The 21,084-nt window shown below is 33.6% G+C and overlaps 1 protein-coding gene and 1 long non-coding RNA gene across 4 annotated transcripts in view; both read left to right on the forward strand.

Annotated features, from left to right (window-relative positions):
- MCU (mitochondrial calcium uniporter) overlaps positions 1-8,846 on the forward strand; it is a 157,290-nt gene extending 148,444 nt beyond the window's left edge. Inside the window, exons 4-8 of the mRNA XM_065359098.1 lie at positions 202-399; positions 1,013-1,140; positions 1,972-2,118; positions 6,003-6,206; positions 6,304-8,846. Of these exons, the coding sequence (XP_065215170.1) occupies positions 202-399; positions 1,013-1,140; positions 1,972-2,118; positions 6,003-6,206; positions 6,304-6,597 (971 nt within the window). The 3' untranslated portion in view covers positions 6,598-8,846. The remainder of the gene's footprint in view (positions 1-201; positions 400-1,012; positions 1,141-1,971; positions 2,119-6,002; positions 6,207-6,303) is intronic.
- A 5,269-nt stretch (positions 8,847-14,115) lies between these two features.
- Positions 14,116-15,785, forward strand: LOC135841885 (uncharacterized). Of its 3 annotated transcripts, none has more exons than XR_010558013.1 (4): positions 14,116-14,318; positions 14,730-14,814; positions 14,908-15,007; positions 15,092-15,785. It is a non-coding gene; the product is annotated as an uncharacterized LOC135841885 (long non-coding RNA). The 3 variants fall into 3 exon arrangements; XR_010558014.1 differs by lacking the exon at positions 14,116-14,318 and adding an exon at positions 14,333-14,661; XR_010558012.1 differs by lacking the exon at positions 14,116-14,318 and having other exon boundaries at positions 14,338-14,814.
- The last annotated feature ends 5,299 nt before the right edge of the window (positions 15,786-21,084 follow it).

Genomic DNA, 21,084 nt, shown 5'->3' on the forward strand with positions numbered 1-21,084 from the left:
TGTCCATTTGCAATGATGAGTTGACCACACTCTACGTACAGTGGTGGCTAAAATACATACCTAAATAGTCCAATTATTAGGTACTATTTGTGTACATATATAAGTGAAAGTAACAATTAAAATCAATTAGCATTGTTTCGATGGTATCTTCGGGTATAGCGGTAATTAGTAATTTATGTGTTTTATGTGTGTTTACGGTAGGCGCCGAAGAAAAGAAGGAGGACCACCAGATAACGATAGACTACTACAGAGGACTACCTCGAATCACCGTACCGTTACCATCACGCAACGAAAAATGCAGATTTACCTTAAAACCGATTTCCAACACTGTGGGGGATCTTACCAGTATGATTCAGCAGGAGGATCGTGGAATCGACAGGGTTGTACTTTCTACTAAAGGTGAGTGTACAAATTGTACTCGTACATATGTAATTATACAATGTTTGAGTGCCATATTATCGTGGTTCGTCGATTCGCTGCGTATTATTTTATCGGAAGCATGAACGCGAATGAGGAAATGCAGCGGAGATTAGTAAGAGGTTTTTTTTTGTCAAGGCAATTTCAGGAAATTAGTTTTTAGGAAATGTAATGAGGGAGAAAAAATAAAGGATCGAGTGAAAGCGAATTTGATGAAATGAAAGTTTCAAACGTTTTAAAGTGTCGATTTTTACTATTTTATGGTAGAGGAAAAATGCCTTGATGTAGTTGAAAGGAAATGGGGAAATTGGAATACAATAGTAGGGCTAAGTACGTATGTGACTTTATTTTGAGTTTTTTTTTTTTTTTTTTTCATTTCTTCGAAGTTCACTGATCACAGTAAATGGAAAAGTTTTCTATTACGGAGTTGGTTTTGAGGTTTTGGTGGGAAAATGCTTCTAGAAATAAAATATAATTTCAGTTGAAGCCTTTGGTAATTCAGAAAAAATTAGGCTACGTTTTTTCGTCATACTAAATACCTATTTTTTAATTTGCAATTTTTATTAATTTTTTTTGTTTGTTTTTTTGTCTACAGATGGTGTTAGAATTGCCTCGTCTTGCAGTATTGAAATATTATTACAAGAAGAAGAAGTGTATGTTACGATAAACGACAAACGTTACAGAATCGAAATACCGACTGCGATTAGGAAGTCTTTCACTAAGGTGAACTCTAGGTTGTTATATTTGTTCTACTCGTACGGGCGCGGCGGCGACTTGAAAACTCGTAAAAAATAATTAAAAAAGAAAATTAGTAAAAAATAAAAAAAAGAAAAAAAACTCGCTACTTTCAAATAATAATGGTCTGTTAAAGGGGAAACCCGAGGTAATAATTACATCCGTTTACTTCCTGGTCTTTTTAACCTTTTGCATAGGTACTCGTATTTAGAAGAAAAAGTTGGCTTTTATCGTCAAAAGAAATGAAACAATTGGAAAAGTTTGTTTGCTATCTTTTACTCGAGTTAATACATTTTCAGCGAATCGATGTTGTAGTATGCTGTGTTATTTTTTTATTCGTGGAATTTTTTTTTCGAGGGGGTTTAAAATCGATTATTTTAATGAAATTCGTCGTAAATAGAATTGAAATAATTAAATTGGCGAGAATAGCTTCGGTATAGCGTGGGATCTTTTTTCGGTTTTTGATTTTGAATATTTTTTTTTATGTACCTACTTGTATTTTGTCTCTTTTTTGGGGGTATTTTTAGTGTTTGGAGGGGGGTGGGTTAATCTCTAGTGATTTTGTTTCAAATGTATGTACATTTATTTATTATTGTCTCCATTTTTTGGAACTTTTGCTTAGTTTAGCATAATAATGTGAGCTTGATTCGTATTTTAGTGCAAAATTGAGCTTTCATTTTTTTTCTTCCAGGTATTTGGAAGATGTCATTTTTTTTTTTAGTGGTTATACTTACTTAATAAATAGATTGGTGATTTATTATTTTTTATGGGATTATTTCTGTCACTAATCGATTTTTGGTAATTTTTATTTTTTTACAGGATGACCTAGAAAAATTATCCGAAGTTAGAATACTAATATCGCAACTATACGAGACGTTGAACGTTAAAGAATACCACGTTATGAAAGAACAAGAGCTAATGACGAAACTCGAAAAAATCCAGTCTTCCTTACAGCCATTAGAAGAGGTGAGTACTTGAGAATATTCGCTTCATTTATCGAACAAAGATTTATTCTGATACAATTCATAAATTCCCCGGGTATTATTTTATTAAAATGTGAGCCGGCTGGTCAAGCTTGTGACTTGGTTTGGCTTGGTTGGGTTGGTCGTCGTGAATTGTGCCTCGTATACACGCAATTTTGCAGGCGCCAGGGTATACTTACCTTGAAAATTGAAATGATTTATTTAACTGGACGACGCGATGCGGTTAAACGTCTTGTCACCTCGGTGTGTATATTTTAATTAAATTTGACTCGATAATTCCAGTTTTTGCGTAAGTTGCAAAGTTTTTTGCTATAATTGGGCGAAAAATTAAGCCACAAAGGGTGTGAAATTGGCTGGATACCGGCGGCGGTATTTATTAATTAAGGCTCGAATTGGTTCGTTTGTGTGGTAGGTCTTTTTTCTTGTTACGTGAATAGAAAATTCAAAATAGGTGAGAAACTGAGCGTGATTTTCGTGGACTTTTTCAGAATTTTGTTTTTAATTATTAGGTAGATATTATTATTATTTATAGCTACGAGCCAGAAAATTTCAAGGGCTTGAAAGGATACTCTTAGTAAGAGCCAATACGTTTACTTACGTATGCCTCTTGAATTTTAATTATTATTATTTTTTTTTGAAATTTGGTCAAAATTGAGAGCCCTTGTGCCTATTCGGGTGATTTGAAAATTAATTTATTGTGGTTTTGTAATTTTGCTAATTTTTTTTTGCGGGTCTCTTTGATTGAGATACTTAGTACGAAAATCGCCATAAAAAAAGATTGAAAGTTTCATGTTGACTTTTTTTTTTTTTGAAAGTTTGATTTTCAAAAGCGATTCAAATTTCGGAGTTGAAAATTGAAAATCAGAAAAAAATATAGGTATAGTAAGGTTAGGACGGGCTGGTTTTTTGACCCCCTGCACTTCACTTTCGTTATATGTACTTGAGCCACCGCTTCAAGTTGGAGAAGTGATTTAATTTTGCAATGAGAATTTTAGGCTATTTTCTTATTTATTTTATAAGCAGAGCTGATGTGGTAAATACGATTTGATGAAAGTATTTTCTTGACAGAAAAATTTGGTAAATATGTCAGAAAAATTGTTGTTTTTTAGCAAACTCATTTTTATAATGTTTTCAAGGGGGTTGAAAAATTAGTAAACTTTTTGTAGCATGTTCTTTAATTTTTTGACCTGGTTCAAAAATATGTAGGAAATCGTTGCAAATTGAAGTTCATTTATCTAATTTATTGACCCCTTTTTTCTCATTTTGTGTTAAGTAATTCGAGTGATTAGAATGGTAATTCTATTCGTTTTATGCTTTTATTTTTCATCGTTTCACCAGAATAAATTACGGAAAAACCGAAAAATGTAATTTAAAAAAAATTTAAACCAGGCACCTTTAAAAATGTTTTTTTTTATCTTCACCAGATTCAAGTGATCTAGCTGATGTATTCAACTTATTATAGGTCGTCTGACGGTCTTCCTGTCTGGCTTCTAAAGATGATTGATCCGTCTGGGCTATCGAAGTCACTGACCTACCTGTCTAGTCTCTCAAGGTTATGTCCAGTAAGGTCATTGACCCATCTATCTGGCTTCCCAAGGTCGTCTGTCTTTCTATCTGTATGGCTTCTAGAAGTCATCGACCAGCGTTTCTGACATCTTGGGGCCATTGACCCGCCTGGATGGTCTCTTGAGGTCATTGACCTTATTGACGTTTCTGGCTTCCCTATAATCACCTGTTTTCCTGCTTAGTTTATGATGGTCATCGATTCGTCAGTATGGTTTCCCAATGTCGTCTGTTTTTTCTGGCAGGCTTCTAAAAGTAATTGACCCGTCTGTGTGGTCTCACGAGGTCACTGACCTAACTTTCGAGCCTCTCTAGGTCACTGACTTACCTGTCTAGTTTCTCAAGGTTATTTAAAATCCTGTATAGTAGATACAAGGTCATTGAACCATCTATTTGGCTTCCAGTTTTGAAGGTCGTTTGTCTCCTCGTCCGACATCTTAAGGTCATTGACCCACCAGTATGACTTTCCAAGGTCGTTTGGCTTCTCGTCCGATCACTTAAGGTCATTGACCCACCAGTATGACTTTCCAAGGTCATATGGCTTCTCATCCGACCTCTTAATGTCATTAACCCACCAGTATGACTTTCCAAGGTCATATGGCTTCTCGTCCGGTCTCGTAAGGTCATTTACCCATCAGTAGGTCTGACTTTCCAATGTCGTATGGCTTCTTGTCCGACCTCATTGACCTATCAGTATGACTTTACGAGGTCGTCTGGCTTCCAGTCTAGCTTCTTAAGGTCATTGATTCGTCAGTCTCAGTATGCTTTCTGGAGGTCGTCTGTCTGTCTATCTGTCTGGCCTCTTAAGGTCATTGAGTCATTGAGCAGTCTTTCTGGCTTCTAAAGATCATTAGCTCGTTCATCTGGCTTCCCAATGTCATCTGTCTGCTGGTCCGGCTTTATACAAGCATTGTGACTCATCAATTCATAAGTGTGGCTTCCCAATATCATCTGCCTTGCTGGCTCCCCAAGGCCATGATGTCTTCCTGTCTGGCTTCTATGGGTCATTGACACATTTGGCTGGCTTCCCAAGATCGCGTGTATGTTTGTCTGTCTACTCAAGGTCATTGACCTGGCTGGCTGGCTTCCCAAGGTCGTCCGTTTACCTGACTGGCCTCATAAGGTCATTGAAACATCTATCTGTCTATCCTCTTAAGATCATTGACCCGTATTTCCAGCTTCTCAAGGTCATCTGTCTTCCTATTCTGGCTTCTAAAGGTCATTTACCGGTCTGTCTGGTCTCTCGAGTTCATCTGTCCGCCCGTCGGGTCTCTCAAGGTTACTAGCTTATGTACTTGTTTAGCCTCTCAAGGTTGTCTACGATCCTGTTCTGCTTCTCAAGGTCGTCTGTCCGTCTGTTTACCAAGTTTTTTTCACTTTGGCCTTTTTCATAAAAAGTTTTTCTAAATTTCGAAAATTCAAAAATCCGCTGGAGGTTCCAGAGCTGCTCAAATGATCCATTAGTAGATTTAAGAGATAGAAAAACAGGATATCTAACAGTCCTGCTTGTCCTCCTTGTCCCGTTAGGTCCTGCTTTTGGCGTGTGTGTCTTGCTGTCCTACTGAAGTCGTGATTTTCACAAATGCACTGCTCGTTTTTCTTTTTTTCCAGTCAAATTTCAGCATTTTTTATTTTTTATTAATCAATTTTTCCTTTTTCAAAATTTCGGAAAAAAAGAAATACCTTAAAAAAATATTATGTACTCGTATTATTGGAAATTTTAATCTTCGTTTTTTTCTCCCAATTAGTAAAAAAATTGAAATGTTTTTTGTGTTTTTTTTTTTTTTTTTTGGTTTGTTACTATTATTATTTTATGTACTTGAATAATAAAAATTTATCTTCGGGGTTGAAATTTTTCAGTATTGCTTTTAAATTATCTATTTATGTGCCATTCTCAAAAAGTTTGAAATTTGTTAAACAGAAAATTGATACTGGAAAAGTTGTTTGCCCCTTCTCAAGAAATATTAAAATGACGAATTTTGATCCTCCCCCCTTAAAATTTTGTGAACAGTGTCTTGCTGAAATGCCCTGCCAAAGTCCTGCTTTTGCATTTTGAAATTTTGTGTGACACCCTGAAAATGAAATATAAACCAAACAGCTTTTTTCATTTTTTTTCATGAAAAATAAACATTTTAATTTTTAAAAAATTGAAAATTGAAAATTGAAATTCACCGCCTCAAATTTGAGTTGAATTTCCCATTCTTCGTGTTCTCTTTTTTTTCACCCGAACTATGTGTAACCTATTCTTGAATAAATTTTTAAATAAATGTAGGTATAACTAATTTGATATTTTTGTGTCCGCAGCAACGTGCTCTTCTGGAGAAAAAAGCTGGCAACAGGACTTCGGTGCTAACGTGGGTTGGTTTAAGCATGATGGGGGTGCAATTTGGCGTATTGGCCAGGCTTACGTGGTGGGAATACTCGTGGGATATTATGGAACCCGTAACATATTTCGTTACCTATGGCACTGCTATGGCTACCTACGCTTACTTCGCGCTTACAAAACAAGTAAGTACATAGTGTTCTTCTCTATACAATTTGTCAAGATGAAAAATACTCATTTTCAAATTCCATTATTATTAATTAATTTTTCGACATTTTTCAGGATTACATTCTGCCAGAAATTCGAGACAGGCAGCATTTATTAACGTTGCATAAAAAAGCCAACAAGCTGGGATTCGATTTACACCAGTATAATTCGTTAAGAGATCAATTAGCTTTAGTTAAAACCGATTTGGATAGATTACGCGATCCTCTAATACCGCCTCAAAAACTATCAAAATTATATTCGCATCCTTCTGAAACCAGCGGAGATTTAGATGTCACCAGACAACCATCGGCATTGGATCAAATCAAAACATACATGACTGTAATTTTAAATAAAACTAAAAAATCCTAAGACCTGTTTCCTATCGTGATTGTGGGTTTTGCCTTCGTTTTTGTTTTTTAAATCTCTCGCTTTCAAAAGTGAATTTTGTACATAGACTCAGGACTCTTGTTGAAACTGGACACTCGAGATAGTATTTTATTTTCTTCCATTGTTACATACTCGTATTATTTTTGTTTTTCGTTTTTTTTTCTTCTTCATATTCGACGTGTTTTTTGAAAGGAAAAAAAATTGCTTTATCCTTACGTGTATTTTTTTGTCGAGGATGCGCGGTGTATTGCTCAGTATTATGATCGCATTTTAACCTACTTCTTATGATGTATCGCGTACCTTACCCCTTACCTTACTTTACCTATTATTACTCGTGTATGTAATGTAATTTTGTGTGTAAATGTGTGGCGATAGTGGTAACACTGTTGAGCCATTGTGATTAAATTTAATTTCTGTCTTAAGATCTGAAAAAAAAAACATGTGGTACTTATATCTTTTAAGAATTGTTTAAATATTGTAATCGTGTCAAGTTGGTACATTGTGATATGATTGGAATTATTCGAGGCTCGAAATAGTACTCATAATATACTTGGAATAGAAAAAGGAATACCGTCACTGGGGGTGAATTTAAAATTTCGACTTATTTAAGTAAAAATATCGCAAAACTAACCACAGTTCGATTCAGAAAGGTTCATCGCTAAGACCAAATTGTTCGATCTAAACCTTTAAAGGGTAACTTTGAAACCATAGATTACTGAATCGGTTTCGTTTAATTTTGTTAACAGATAATTTCTGTTTGTGCCATTCAAAATGGCTAAATCATGTTTTTTTCAATCGGTTTTCTCATTCTCACAAATTCACAAAAACTAAAAAAAAAATTCAAAGTCACCCCCAGTGACAGTATAATAAAATTTGCCAACAACTATTAAGAATCTATGATTCTTGGATGATAATAACGTATTTTTTTAACTTTGCACTTTGATTCTTTCGCTAATTTTTGAACTTTTCATTCACATTACTGTTTTTTTTTTTTTTTTTTGTTATTTTGTTTTTCATGTTCTACGTCTTTACCATTTCTTAATGCGTAGGTAGTGTGATTTGTTATTTCGTTCTAACCAGAGCTTCGTTGTAATTTAATTTTTGTACGTGAAATGTAGGTTTCCTCCTCTTACCCTCCTCATCGGTGTATTCATTTTCCTAAAACTACAGCTGATTATGATATTGGAAACATTTTGGAAATATGTTTTCTATAACATCACGAAAAAAGAAACTTGAATTTCGTTTTGTTTCGAGTTATTTCAAAAATTCATATTTTTTCGTTTTTTTTTCTTTTTTAAATCACAGGGTGTTTGAAAAGTGAGTGATCGATGTAAAAATTTTAATAAATAACCAAATAATAAAACAATTTCAGAGCTACAAGCTGTATATCAAGAAAGTTAGAGAGATTATTTTTTGGGGGGGGGGGGAGAAAAGAAATTTGATCCAGGAGGGAAAAAATGAGGAAATGTATAAAATTCGATTCAGTGATTTCTTATGCAAATTTTAAATCAATTTTGAAAATGGATAGTTTTTTTAAAAAGTGAAAAAAATAGTGGGGGAGGAGGGGTCCAGGAGATTAATTGTACTGATGTTAAATAGTTGAGTTTTCCCTTTAAAAGTTCGAATTTTATTGGTATTTTTATGAAGTTTCAGTTTGAGTTATTTATTTTCAAGAAACTTGTTTTCCATTAAAATGTTGGACTGAAAAACAGAACTTATTTCTTATGAAAAATTGAAACATCGTTTCATCATGATACTAAAATAAAAAACTAAAAAACGAAGAAAAAAAATTGAAATTATTTTTAATCCAAAATTAGAATTGAAAATTTTTTTTTTATATGTATTATGGTTTTTATTAATGATAGAATAAAAGACAAAACTATAAAAAAATTTGTAACACTGTAAAAAAAAATTCAAAATTGAAAAATGAAGTTTCCCTTCCTCTTTACCCTTTCCTTAGAACTCGCCTGTCACAAAACATAGCGACTTTTGATGATCTTTTCGTATTAACGACTGATCGATTATACCATTAAAATATAACCAAATATGTATTCCTTTTTGTTTTATATTTCATGTGCATATACCTACCTACCTACCTACTCACGGTTTTGTATGTTATACTCATCAAACAATCAGTTACGTTGTTGTAATTTTTATTTTTCTCTTTCTTCTTCTTTTTTTTTTTTTTTTTTAAATAATAAATATACTTCTTTTTCCACAGACGAGTGGGATATTTTATCGGCTTGAAATTTACTGTACTGTTAATTTCTACTTTTTCCCCTTCTTTTTCAAGAAATTTTAACCTATAAGGTGCGATTATGAATTTCGTTTTTCCTACCTACCTATATTACTTACTTGCACAGCGTTATGTGATAATTTGTAGTATTTGTAATTGGCCATGAATTTTATTTATTCTTTTTCTTTAAAAGAGGATGTATGAATTGTGTGTTATTTGTGTACATTTTGAAACGATGTACTGCTGTTATTTTATATTTTTACGTTAAGTTGCTGCATGTTGAAAAATAAAAAAGATTTTTAATTGAAAAAGAATTTTTATTATGTTGTAAATTTCATTAAAATACGTCAAACGATATCAAATACTTATCATAATGGATTAATAACATCAAAATCGTACTTAGCGATCTCTAATTAATAAGTGATCGTTAAATTTAAAAAAAATTGCGTCATTATTACTTGTATCGTAATATTAATGAATTTGCAGGTGAAAAATTGACAACACGCCTGCAAAAATCACGATAAGCAACCATTTCAATTGCCACAAAAAATTACCGAACACACAGCGCTATCTATCGGAAAATGAAAGAAACTTTGTTATGTTTTTTTTGAAAACTGACATTGAGTTGAAAAAGTGGTGAAATGAAGGCTGGATATGCGTGGCGCTATCTTTCCAAATATTCCAGAACTACAATAAAGAGAACACAGAAAAACGTTTTTCTATCACTCGAATTCGGCATAGTTCTAGAATATTCGGAAAGATGGCGCCACGCGCATATCTAGCTTTCATTTTGTTACTTTTTGTACCTCGTTTTAAAAAAAAAATCACTTTTTTCCATTTAAAACCTCTTCACAAATGTAAAAAAAAGTGATTCTGAGATAAATGGGGGGGGGGTGGGCACTGAGTTCAAATTTATAACCTTCATCAATCAGGAATGCCAACTTACCACATTGTACCTTTAGAGTGAGAATTGAAAATACATACTTACTCATAACTTTTTGACATTGAAAACGGAGTCCCTCAAGGCTCTGTTCTTAGCACCATCCTATTTATTTTATACTCCATACTCCTAATTGATGATATCATCATAATATCATGTAGTATTATTCCCCAACCTCTTTCCTTAAGAATCTTTGCAGATGATATAAACATTTCAAAACGCTCAAATAACATCAAACTAGCCTCAAAAATGATCCAAAACACTCTCAATTGTATTGAAAAATGGGCTGAATCAAATGAACTAACACTTTTTGAATCTTAAACTCAGGGCTAAATACCAATATACTTAAATACCAAAATACCAATACCGGCAATACCAGCAAATTTTTAAAAAAATTACAAGTACCGATTTACAAAATACCAATAAGTAAAGTTTTTGAAACAGTATTAATACCATAATACCAATACCAAAATAATTTTCGATGGTATATTTTGGTATTGGTATTTTGAATTTTTTGATTGATTAGAAAATTATAAATAAAATAACTAATAAATTACTCATATTGAAAAACATGTAAGTGATAACGATGACCATTGAACTCCCAAATCGAGGTGTTTAAATAGAAAAAAGTGTAATTTTCAAAAAAAAATTGGAAAAATTTTGTCAATTTAGGCCTAAAAACACACTTTTTATTTGGTATTATATTGGTACAATCCCAATACCAATAGTCCAATACCAATATAATATCTGATACCGAAAAAAAAAATCCATAAAATAATAAAATACTAATACCAAAACACCAAAATTCTACATCTGTATTGGAGAATACCGAAATACCAATACCATTTTGGGAACTGTATGCTAAATACCAATATTGGATACCAATACCGTTTATGTTTATCGGTATGCAGCCCTGCTAAAACTCACTGTATACTTTTTACTAAGAGAAACGAAACTTACCCAGAACCTATCCTTGAATTCAAAGGACATCCTTTAGTTTTTAACCAACTACCAAATTCCTCAGACTTACTTTTGATTTTAAAAAAACCTAATACTTGGACTCCTCATTTTCTCGACATAAAACATCAACTTAACAAACGTCTAAATTTACTAAAAATTGTTAAAAATCCAAAGTATAACCCATCATGCTAACTATTACTACACTTGTACAAAGCTCTGATACATAGTAAAATTGAATATGGAAGTCCATGCTTTACAAACCTCTCAAATAAAACTACTAACATTCTCAAAACTGTTCAAAATTCTTCCTCGCGCATCTGCAAGGTGCTCTCTATTGTTCTCAAATAAATAGCATTTATTGTGAAGAAGCAGAGCTTCCTCCTGATTTTAGGAAAATTCTCATGACAAACAAATTCATAATAACTGTTGCAAATAATCCATCTCACCCACTTCAAAAATCACTCAATGTCTACATCTACAACTCTCAGCTTTTCCTCCATATACTTCAGGTCCAATCCCAGAATTTATTAAAAATATGAACAACCTTCAAATCGACCTAGAACTATCCGAAACATGATCACTCTCCATTATTAATCAAGAGTCATTACTTAGAACTGTTATCAAATTATACAGAATATAACTTATGCTTCACAGATGGTTCAAAAATTTCCAACATTCATACTGGTTATGCTTAGGTACTCAATTAATGACAAAGTTCTCAATTTCAAAATTCACAACTGTGCCTCAATTTTTACTGCTGAACTCACTGCCATAAAACATTGCCTAATACATGTAGATTATAATTTCCATTCAATCAGAAAATGAAAAATTCTTAATCCAAAGCGACTCTCTAAGTTCACTGCTATACATTCAAAACATTTTTTCTGACCATCCCACAGTCCAAGACATCCATAAGTCCTTTTCTAACCCCTCCAAAATTATGATTACTTACTCAATTTTCAATTAGCTTCATGTAATATGTTCCCAGCCACATAGGTGAAACAAAACTGTTGATAGATCAGCAAAAACAGCCACTGCCCCCTCCACTCTTACCCCTCTCACTCCTGATGATATTAAATCTCTTATCACTCACAACACATTTACCAACTGGCAGAAATTTTAGTCACAACAAACTTCAAACAAACTCTTCCAACATAAAAAAACAACCCTCCCCTGGAAAAATCTAGGTCACTTGAACAGAAAAGAAGAAATCCTCATTACTAGACTATAAGAATAGGCCACACAAAAATGACATATAACCATCTATACCAAAAAGAACCAAAACCCCCATGCCAATTTTGCAGAAACGAACCCACATCCATTCAACACATACCTACTTTTCAACTGTCCTCAACTGAAACAAAACAGACTTACCTACACTACAGATAAAAGAAAACCCACCTACTTACTATCCCTGACGAACCCTCTGAAACACAAAAATTCATCTCTCCAATAAAAAACACCAACCTCACAAACTAAATCTACCCCCCCCCTTTATGGGTGTAATAATCTTGTAATTATAAACACCCCCCCCCCCCCCATCAAAACTAAGTAGGTATGTATACTATTCGTTGAAAAACTCAACGTTCTGAATTCTGCAATTTTAACTGTTGAATTTGCTCTAACTTAGATGATGCTGCTGTATAGGTATACTAACTTGGTCGTAATATTAAGCTGTTACATGGTGATTTTGATTTGATGTTTTTTACTTTTCAATGATTATAATCTATGTAGATAGATACATGGTTAATATGCTCAAATATTTCTATCTCTTTTTTTTCATTTTTTAAATCATTTCCTTTTTCAGCTTAAAAAATCATCCTCAAGTTCACAATCACAAGCTAAGTATTGCATCACCAGTTTCCAAATATTTGAGCGAATGTCGACTTGTCAACGAGTAAATAAAATAAACACTCGTCACGATAGTCTTTTCAGTTTTCTCGAATTCTGCACGAGGAAAATTTAGCATTTGCCATGTGGTGTTATTTTTAATTACATTTCGAACATCTGAAATGTGACAGTATATAACGATGTGAAATGTGTTTGTTACCTGGTCCAAATACCTAAAAATCATATACGCCTACAACAGCTTGTTGCTATCACTCGAGTTTCGTTTTATGTGGTAAAATTTGCTTAAGAATACGTCCGAATGAGGCGAACGAAATATTTTTTTGATATTCTTCCAATTAGTAAAGTAAAAGAATGTTATTTACCAGTTTTCGCGTAAATATTATTTCGTTTCGCATTCTTCTATATGCTCGGATAATAATTTACTTTTGTTTTGTTGGGTACGTTTGGTTGGTGGAAGAAAAAAAAATGAAAAACTGAAAAACACCGAAAATGGGGTCGAGTTCATGCATTTTACTCAGATTCTATTTTTCGACAGGTAGGAATCTATTTTCGGAAACTCGAATTAAAATAAAGCGCAGTGTTCGATGACCTTTTCGTTTCTTCGATAATGTGAAAAATATCAAACCTGCTGACAAGACCACATAAGTCTGACACTTTTGCATTTCTGTGCTCTAAATCTCGATCAAAATCCAACGCCAGAGATACCAAAACTGTCAAATTCAAGGAACAAAGTCATCATAGTCATTGTAGCGCCGCGTAAAACTTTCAAATCGAAAATTAAACATTCGGAAATTATTTGGCACCGATAAGAATACGAGTGAAGAAACATTAACATTACTCGTATACCTACCATATATCGTTTCTTCTGTGTGTAATTTTATGTATTATTTTAGTGGGATATTTTTTACACCCACAAACTGTTTGAAATTTGTCTGCTAAAGCTACGTGAGAATGATTCTGGAATAATTTATTGCGTTTATTATGACATTCGCCTTATTGTCGTGCTTTTACTACCTTTACATTTTACGTTTAATTTGATAAATGAAAGTGGCGTATTTGGCTAATGGTGTATGGTACTGTATACCGGATGGTAGGTACCTATTTATTATTTTTCGTGAAAATTTCACCAAAAATGTTTCAAAAACGAGAAGATCAAACGATGCGATATGGGCAATAGTTTCGCTGATTCGATGACTGAAGTTTTCAGCGAGCTTTTATTAACCCCACAACAAAACCTACCGAAACACTTTGTTAACTACGCGTTTAAAAAATGAATATTTAGGTAGGTATTCGAGTAAGAGCTGTGGTACAATTTTGATCAAAAAATATAGCTTATACGCTTCGAGTCTTCCTTCATCTAGCTGATAATTTTTGATTTTCGTCCACATCCGGATCAAAATTAATTATAAAATCAGTCTTGAAATGGGATGCTACAAAATTTTCATAATCGTAGCAAATGAATCTTCTGTATCTTATCAGTATCGATAAAAGTGGCGAAATTTGTCTGCTTCTAACCATGTAGGTACTTATAAGTCGCAGAATTGAAGTTAGATCCATCAAGTGGCAAGCTTTTTAAAACATTTGTTTGTGTTAAATAATACCTTCATCGTGTTGTACCTAATGAAATTGTTCAAAAGTTTTCTCAGAATTTCCATTTTTTTTGTAATTTTTTTAAAATGTGTATCTATGACGAGTAGTTATCACGATGAGGAAGAGGTAAAATTGTTATAAAAATGTTTTAGACGATTTATAATTTTACATTTTTATTACAAGCCTTCCACCATTTTAAAATGGAATTCCTTTTCTTATTGAGATGAGATAATCTGCTGAAGATTTAATTAAAATTTTCGAATTTTTTTTGTTGAAATCTTGAAGTGAATCTACCGAAGTATTTTTGGTGATTATGGAATAAGTAGATATCTGCTTTCTTCTTTTTTCGTAAATACATGTATAGAGGTACAAATAGTTTTGAAATAATGAAAGAGCTTAGGTCGTTTGCATATATTACTTGAGCGTCCTTCGGGGGGGGGGGATGCAGGTGAAGGTATAACAAAAATAGGTACGTACCTACGAGTAAGTTAGTGAACTTTAAAATTGTATAATGAAACAATTTTAATTTTACCTTAGCTACCGAATGATGTCGAAACACTGCAACAAATGGTTAAATCTTGGAAGAAAGACTATGAATATTTGAAAAAAGTGTTTCTAGGAGGTAAAGCTTCTTGTTTTGCAATTATAAAAATCTAATTATTTTAATCAATTAGATAAATCACTTACCTATTTTTATGAAATTTACTTTTTTTAGAAGTTCCATAACGTCATCGACGAACATTACGAACAATGTTGAAAAAAAATGAAGGAATCGGATCAAATGACCGAAGAGTGTAAGATCTATAGGGTATAGGGTATGTGAGTCAGTCTTACGATTTATTTGCATAGGTCCATCAAAGACGTACCTACCTAATCCATTCAAAATTACAATTTTTCAGAATTCAGCAACCGGAGTTCTGGAGTTGAAGTAGAACAAATTAGATAGGTAGATACATGTATTTTCCCAATATTAAAAATCAAGGATCTGCTTTTAAATTCCCTCATCCGTTCTAAGTTATGTCATTTGCAAGTTCGGTCACCTTCTCGCTGGAATTCCGATCTCTGAACAACCGAACCTAACCGAAAAATATATTTCAGTATTGCTCAACGCATCTGAGCACAGGAGTTTTCTATTACTGTGACAATTAACACAAATTGATGAAAGTTGAGATGTTAGGTACTTTTTGAAGACCACTGAAATTTAAAATGCGGATGGAAAAGGAATATGTGGACTACAAAATAAATGAATTTTATTCCGGCTATAATTGGTACGAAAAACTACAAAATATATCCCAAATTTAAATTTGGGATATATTTTGTAGTTTTTTGTAATAGTTATATCCGGAATAAAATTCATTTATCTTGTAATCGACGTACTTATTCTTTTTCCGTCCATATTTTATTGGGATTCCCGCATGTAAATAGCCGTAGGTAGTTATATACCTAAGTAAGTAAATGGATTAGAGTCACTCTAGTCAAATGAAAATACCTATGTCGATCGTTTGTTGTCATTGTGCGTCTTTGTGTTATTGATTAATATTTTTTTACCACGTGTTTCTTTTGTATTTTAATAAAATAATTTGAGTTTTTTTAGAACTAGTTTACTTTGTTTTATTTATCTATACTTATTCAAATTGTGCTTTCTTATCTCCTCAGTAAGAGAGGAGGGCGATAGTCGGTGCTTTATTCATGCTTAAGTAGTTCAAAAACATAGTTAACCTTTTTTGTACATTTCATTACCATTTGAGCACTGTTTTCAAATTTTGAAAATTATTTCAATTTATTCAAGTTTGTGCAGCTCCAAAATTTCCTTAGGATAAGCCCTGACATTATTTTCTACTTCTCACTCTCCTTAAGACTCAGTAAAAAGTCGCTCAGAACAACCAAACTAGTCTGATTTAGCATCATCATCATTGAACTTTGACCCAGTGAGCTTTTCAGACGGTCCACAGTGGTCCGAAATGAAGAAGTAGCGGCCAAAAATCAAATTTTAAAGCAAAATCGGTAAAATTTCGGATATGGGGGTTTTTTTGGTCGCTGAAGTCGATTTTGGCATTTATTTTACCCCTAACCTCAAAATGAACCCTCAAAGGGGGAGGGGGCGGTGCAAAACATGAAATTTCGATTAATTCGAGGTGGGCATCGAAATAATGTATTTTTTTAGATCGCTATAGGATATGAGGTTTTTTTAGGTCGCTGAAGTGGATTTTGGCATTTATTTTACCCCTAACCTCAAAACGAGCTCTCAAAGGGGGGAGGGGGTGGTCCAAAACATGAAATTTTGAAAAATTCGTGATGGTATCGAAATATGTTTTTTTTTGGGTCACTAAAGTCAATTTTAGTATTCATATTCCCGTAGTAATTTTTTACTTGTAAATGTTTTTAAAAAAATAAGAAAAACAGCATTTATGCAACTTTACATAGCAATTTTTTCAAATGGGGCAGGTTGAGGCAGCCAATTTTTCAGGGATGTTTTTCTTTACATGCCATAGTACCCCAGGGATGTGATATTTCACCTTGAGCTAGCTTGAGTTTTTAAAAAAAAAAAAACTTTTACCTTGAAAATAGCAAAAAAATGAGTTTTTTTGTGATGAGCATGGTAGAAACTAAAATATTTTTGAAAAAATGGAATCAACGATTTTTATATTCAAAAATGTCCATATTTTGATACGAACCCATAAAGTTTTGAAAAAAATTAAAATTGACATGTTTTACAGCATTTTGAAGTTAGCAGTTTTGAGGTACGAGTACCTCAATTCATTCATTTCTGTAGGCAAGAAAAATGATGGAAAAGTGTTTGAAATCACAGAAAGGGACGTGGAATACAATGTAGAAGACCTCTACATATTCGTAATCAACTTTTGAGACTTGTTCAATCTGAGGATTTTTCGAATTTTCAATTTTGGCCGCTACTTCTTCATTTCGGACCACTGTGCGGTCTGGGAAACTGCAGAAGAATTGCTCGCTGATGTGTCATCAAGTTTTTTCTTCGGTCTTCCTCTGCTCCTCCTGCCAGTTGGAGCGTATTCTTTGACTTTTCGGGGGGGGGGGGGGGCGTTCGTCAGGCGTTCTATCAACGTGTATTCGCCATTTCTTGATGTAATCTTTCACCCATTGATTTTAGCGTATAGCAGATAGCCAGTCCTATTGTTCTTTTTGGAAACGTTACAATGCATCTGAACACAGCGCCGCGCTGCAGTCGAGATGCATTCGACAGCACCAGCTCAACGAGTAAGAAGTACTTCGAAGTGTTGATAGATGGTGTCTCATTTTGAACCTTTTTTTTACTTTTTTTTTTAAATGATGAATGCAACCGTTTTCTACCTGCTATACGAATCATACACAAGTTACAAACACGGATCTCTAACGTAAGAAATAGAACAAAAGACAGTATGCTCACAATAAAAAAAAACCTCGATCTTTTGTGAAATACAACTAGACACAACATTGTCCATGAAGCTATTTTTTCTATTTTCATAAAAAAAAAGTCCTGAGCAAGATGTACATATCGAAATCATTAACAAGGGAACCTCTTTACGAGTTGTGTATTACACTCGACCTGTTAAACGATTTTATTCACATTTGAGCCGATTTTGAGAGTGACACCTCAAAAGTGGGGTTTTGGCCAGCTTTTTTCAAAATTTAAAAATCAAAATAATCAAAAGTTTACCGTTTGTGAGGTGGATAAACTCCTTGAACAGGTGACACGAATCGATTTTTAGTTGCCCAATTTCATATTCACACCTACTGAAGTAAATTCAAAATTCTGGAGAATTTGAAAAATCGCGCTGGAGGCTCCAGAACGGCTGGAAATGGTAAAATTTTGATTTGGGGGGTTAGTTTTGAAAAAAGCTGGTCAAAAAAACACTTTTGAGGTGTCACTCTCAAAATCGGCTCAAATGTGGATTAACTCGTTAAACAGGTCGAGTGTAATATAATTTGTATGTACAATTCGATTTTTAGCTGCCCAACTTCATATTCACGCCTTCTGGAGAAATCGAAAAATCGCGCTGGAAGCTCCAGAACGGCTGGAAATAGTGAAATTTAGATTTGGGTAGTTAATATTAGTTTTTGGACTTAATTTTCCCATTTTTACGGATCATGTACGAACTTTTTTTTTTCAAACGTTTGCCAAAAATCGAAAAATGAACTTGGGCAGCTGAAAATTTGGTTTTGGGGGTTTTAGACTATGATCTTTCCAAAAATCTCGGTCCCGTTCAAATCGGAGAGTGACACCTCAAGAAGTTCCCTTGTAAGCTGTAATTTTGAGAAAGTAATTTTTCTAGGTTTTGTGAATGCAGACTAGTCCAGAAAATGGAGGTTTCAAACTCTTTTAAATTAGGGGGGGGGGGGTGTCAGATGTCAACTAAATCACAAATTTTCAGGCCAATTAGTTTAAATTTTCATTTTCGCCTATTTTTAATCAAATTTGATCATCAAAAATTCGCCAAAAATTGAAAATGCACCATTACCCACCTTGAATCTTGGTCTGGTGACCTCTAAAAAAATTCTACCATCAAAGTAAGAATTTCTTACCGCCAAAAATCGCAAAAAGTAATGCCTTTCGTTGACTTTGCCAAACAAATTCTGAAAATTGTCATTTTTTTGTCGGAAAATTTCGAAAAAATTCTCATTTTTTGTCAAGAACTGCATGAAAATCTTGTTTCTTTATAAAATAATTGTGAAAAAATCTCGCTTTCTTAAAAGTCCTGCTTTTTGCAAAAAATTGAAAAAATTTGAAAAGTCTTTCTGTTTGAAATCAAATTAATGTAAGTACCCAAATTTTTGAAAATGAACATTTCAAAGGCCGAAATGAATAATATTTTTTCAAAATTAATAACATAGGTAGTTTGTCTGAGAGAAGGAAGGTGGGAGGTAATTTTAATTTGTAGCTCGAGTGTTTTGTTTCTCTTCCGAAAATATTTGTTTTATACTATTTACCTATTTTTTTTTTTTTTTTTTCAAAATGACTTTAGTTGTCTGAAAGCATGGAGAGGGGTGCAATTTTATTTTTTAGCTCGAGTGTTTTTGTTCATACTTCAGCACTTGGTTTTTGTTTCAATACCTACCTACCTAGTTGCCTATCAAGGAAATTTCTCGAGCTGTCATCTTCGATGTGAACCCGATTGCAATTTTTGAAGAGAGTCTACTCTGAAATCCCCATAACCAAAATTCTAGCTGCCCAGTGCCCAAATTTAGTTTTCAATTTTTTGGCAAATGTTTGAATATAAAATTGATTATTTTCAGTGATTTATGATTTTTAAAAAGTACCTATACGTATGTAACGAGCAAAAATGATGATAATTAGCCCTGAAACTAATGTTAACCTCCCTCAAATCCGAATTTCACCATTTCAAGCCATTCTGGAGCCTCCAGCATGAATTTCAATTTTTTTAGAGTTTTGAATTTTCTTAATAATCTTGGTCAGTTAAAAATAGACTTGATAGTTGATACTGAACATGTTTTATGAGTTCATCCACATTTGAGACGATTTCCAGATGGAAACTTCAAACGCATTTTTTTACAGGAAACTTCAAATTTTTCAATTAAATATTTCCTTTACGAAAATTCTGCTCAAAAACTACAGTGGAGATGTCCGCCTGGATTGCCTGGAAACTGGCTTAAATGTAATGTTGATTAAAGTCGCTAAGTAGGTTGAGTACCTATCAACTCGAATTCTGGAAAAATATTGATGAATAATTTTTTTGTAAGATTTTCCATTTTAATAATACCTACATAGATGGACATATACGCTATCTCCTGTAAAGGAGCGCGACTACGACGACGACGAATGCCTACTTACTAATCTATTGATGATTCTCTCACTTTTTGATTACTTTTTTACCTTGCTTACATAAACTTAGTTCATTGAAAATAAATTTGAAATATGTAGGAAACATTCTAAAGGCCGCCTAACTGCTACTTTTCTTTTTCTACTAAACAAAACACACTGTTACACAATGAAACGATCTTTTCTATCAATTGTTGAATGAAAAAAGGCAAAGCCAGGGTAAGATAGACGAGACAGGTTTGGGGGAGGGTGAAGAATGAAGTAGTTTTGTTCCATTTGGTTACCGACCTAACTTCCACAACACACAACAACTAAAAAGAGAATGTTTATAAGGGTTTGGATGTGTTTGGATGCATCTCAGATGCATTCGAGGTAAAACACGAATGCTAGCGACGACTACATTTCAGATGCATGTACTAATTCAAATGTCTCTGAAAAGAACAATAGATCTGGCTATCTGCTATACGCTAAAATCAATGCTTTCACCCATCCAATGATTGGCTCTGCTCCTAGCTCCTTCAGGATGTCTTCATTCCTTTTCCTATCGTGTCTCGTATACCCTGCCGTGGCTCGTATGAATCGCATTTCCACTGAGGTTCCGGCTCTGACTTTTACTCGGAGGGATGGTGCAGTTTATTGCCCCGCTTACTCTCTGCAGGAATTTGTTGATCTTAAGTTGTGTGTCGACCTCTCCTTTCATAAGATATCTCAAACCAGAGATATTTAAAGCATAGTTTCATAACAGTCCATTTAAGGTGCACCGGCGCAAGTCAGAACGATTTTTCGCAATTTCAACTTTGAGCAGCTGTTACTCCCCTTCTAATGAACCAATATGGATCAAATTTATTATGTAGGTTTCCATAAGGGTTCTTAACCTATGGTGAAAATTTGAGCGCGATTGACCCAGTAGCTTTCGCTCAGTGGAATAAAATATAAACTAGCCTGTTCTGACTTCCCCCAATTGGGGGAAGTCAGAACAGGCTAAACTTTACAGAGGCGTAGATCACAAACGGAGCATCCTAGAAAAATTGCATAAAAACAAAATTGTAGAGAATTCAATTCTCTTTGAGATCACTCTCATCAGATTTTCACTAGGACGCA

Source organism: Planococcus citri, chromosome 3, assembly GCF_950023065.1.
Source record: "Planococcus citri chromosome 3, ihPlaCitr1.1, whole genome shotgun sequence".
Taxonomy (NCBI): domain Eukaryota; kingdom Metazoa; phylum Arthropoda; class Insecta; order Hemiptera; family Pseudococcidae; genus Planococcus; species Planococcus citri.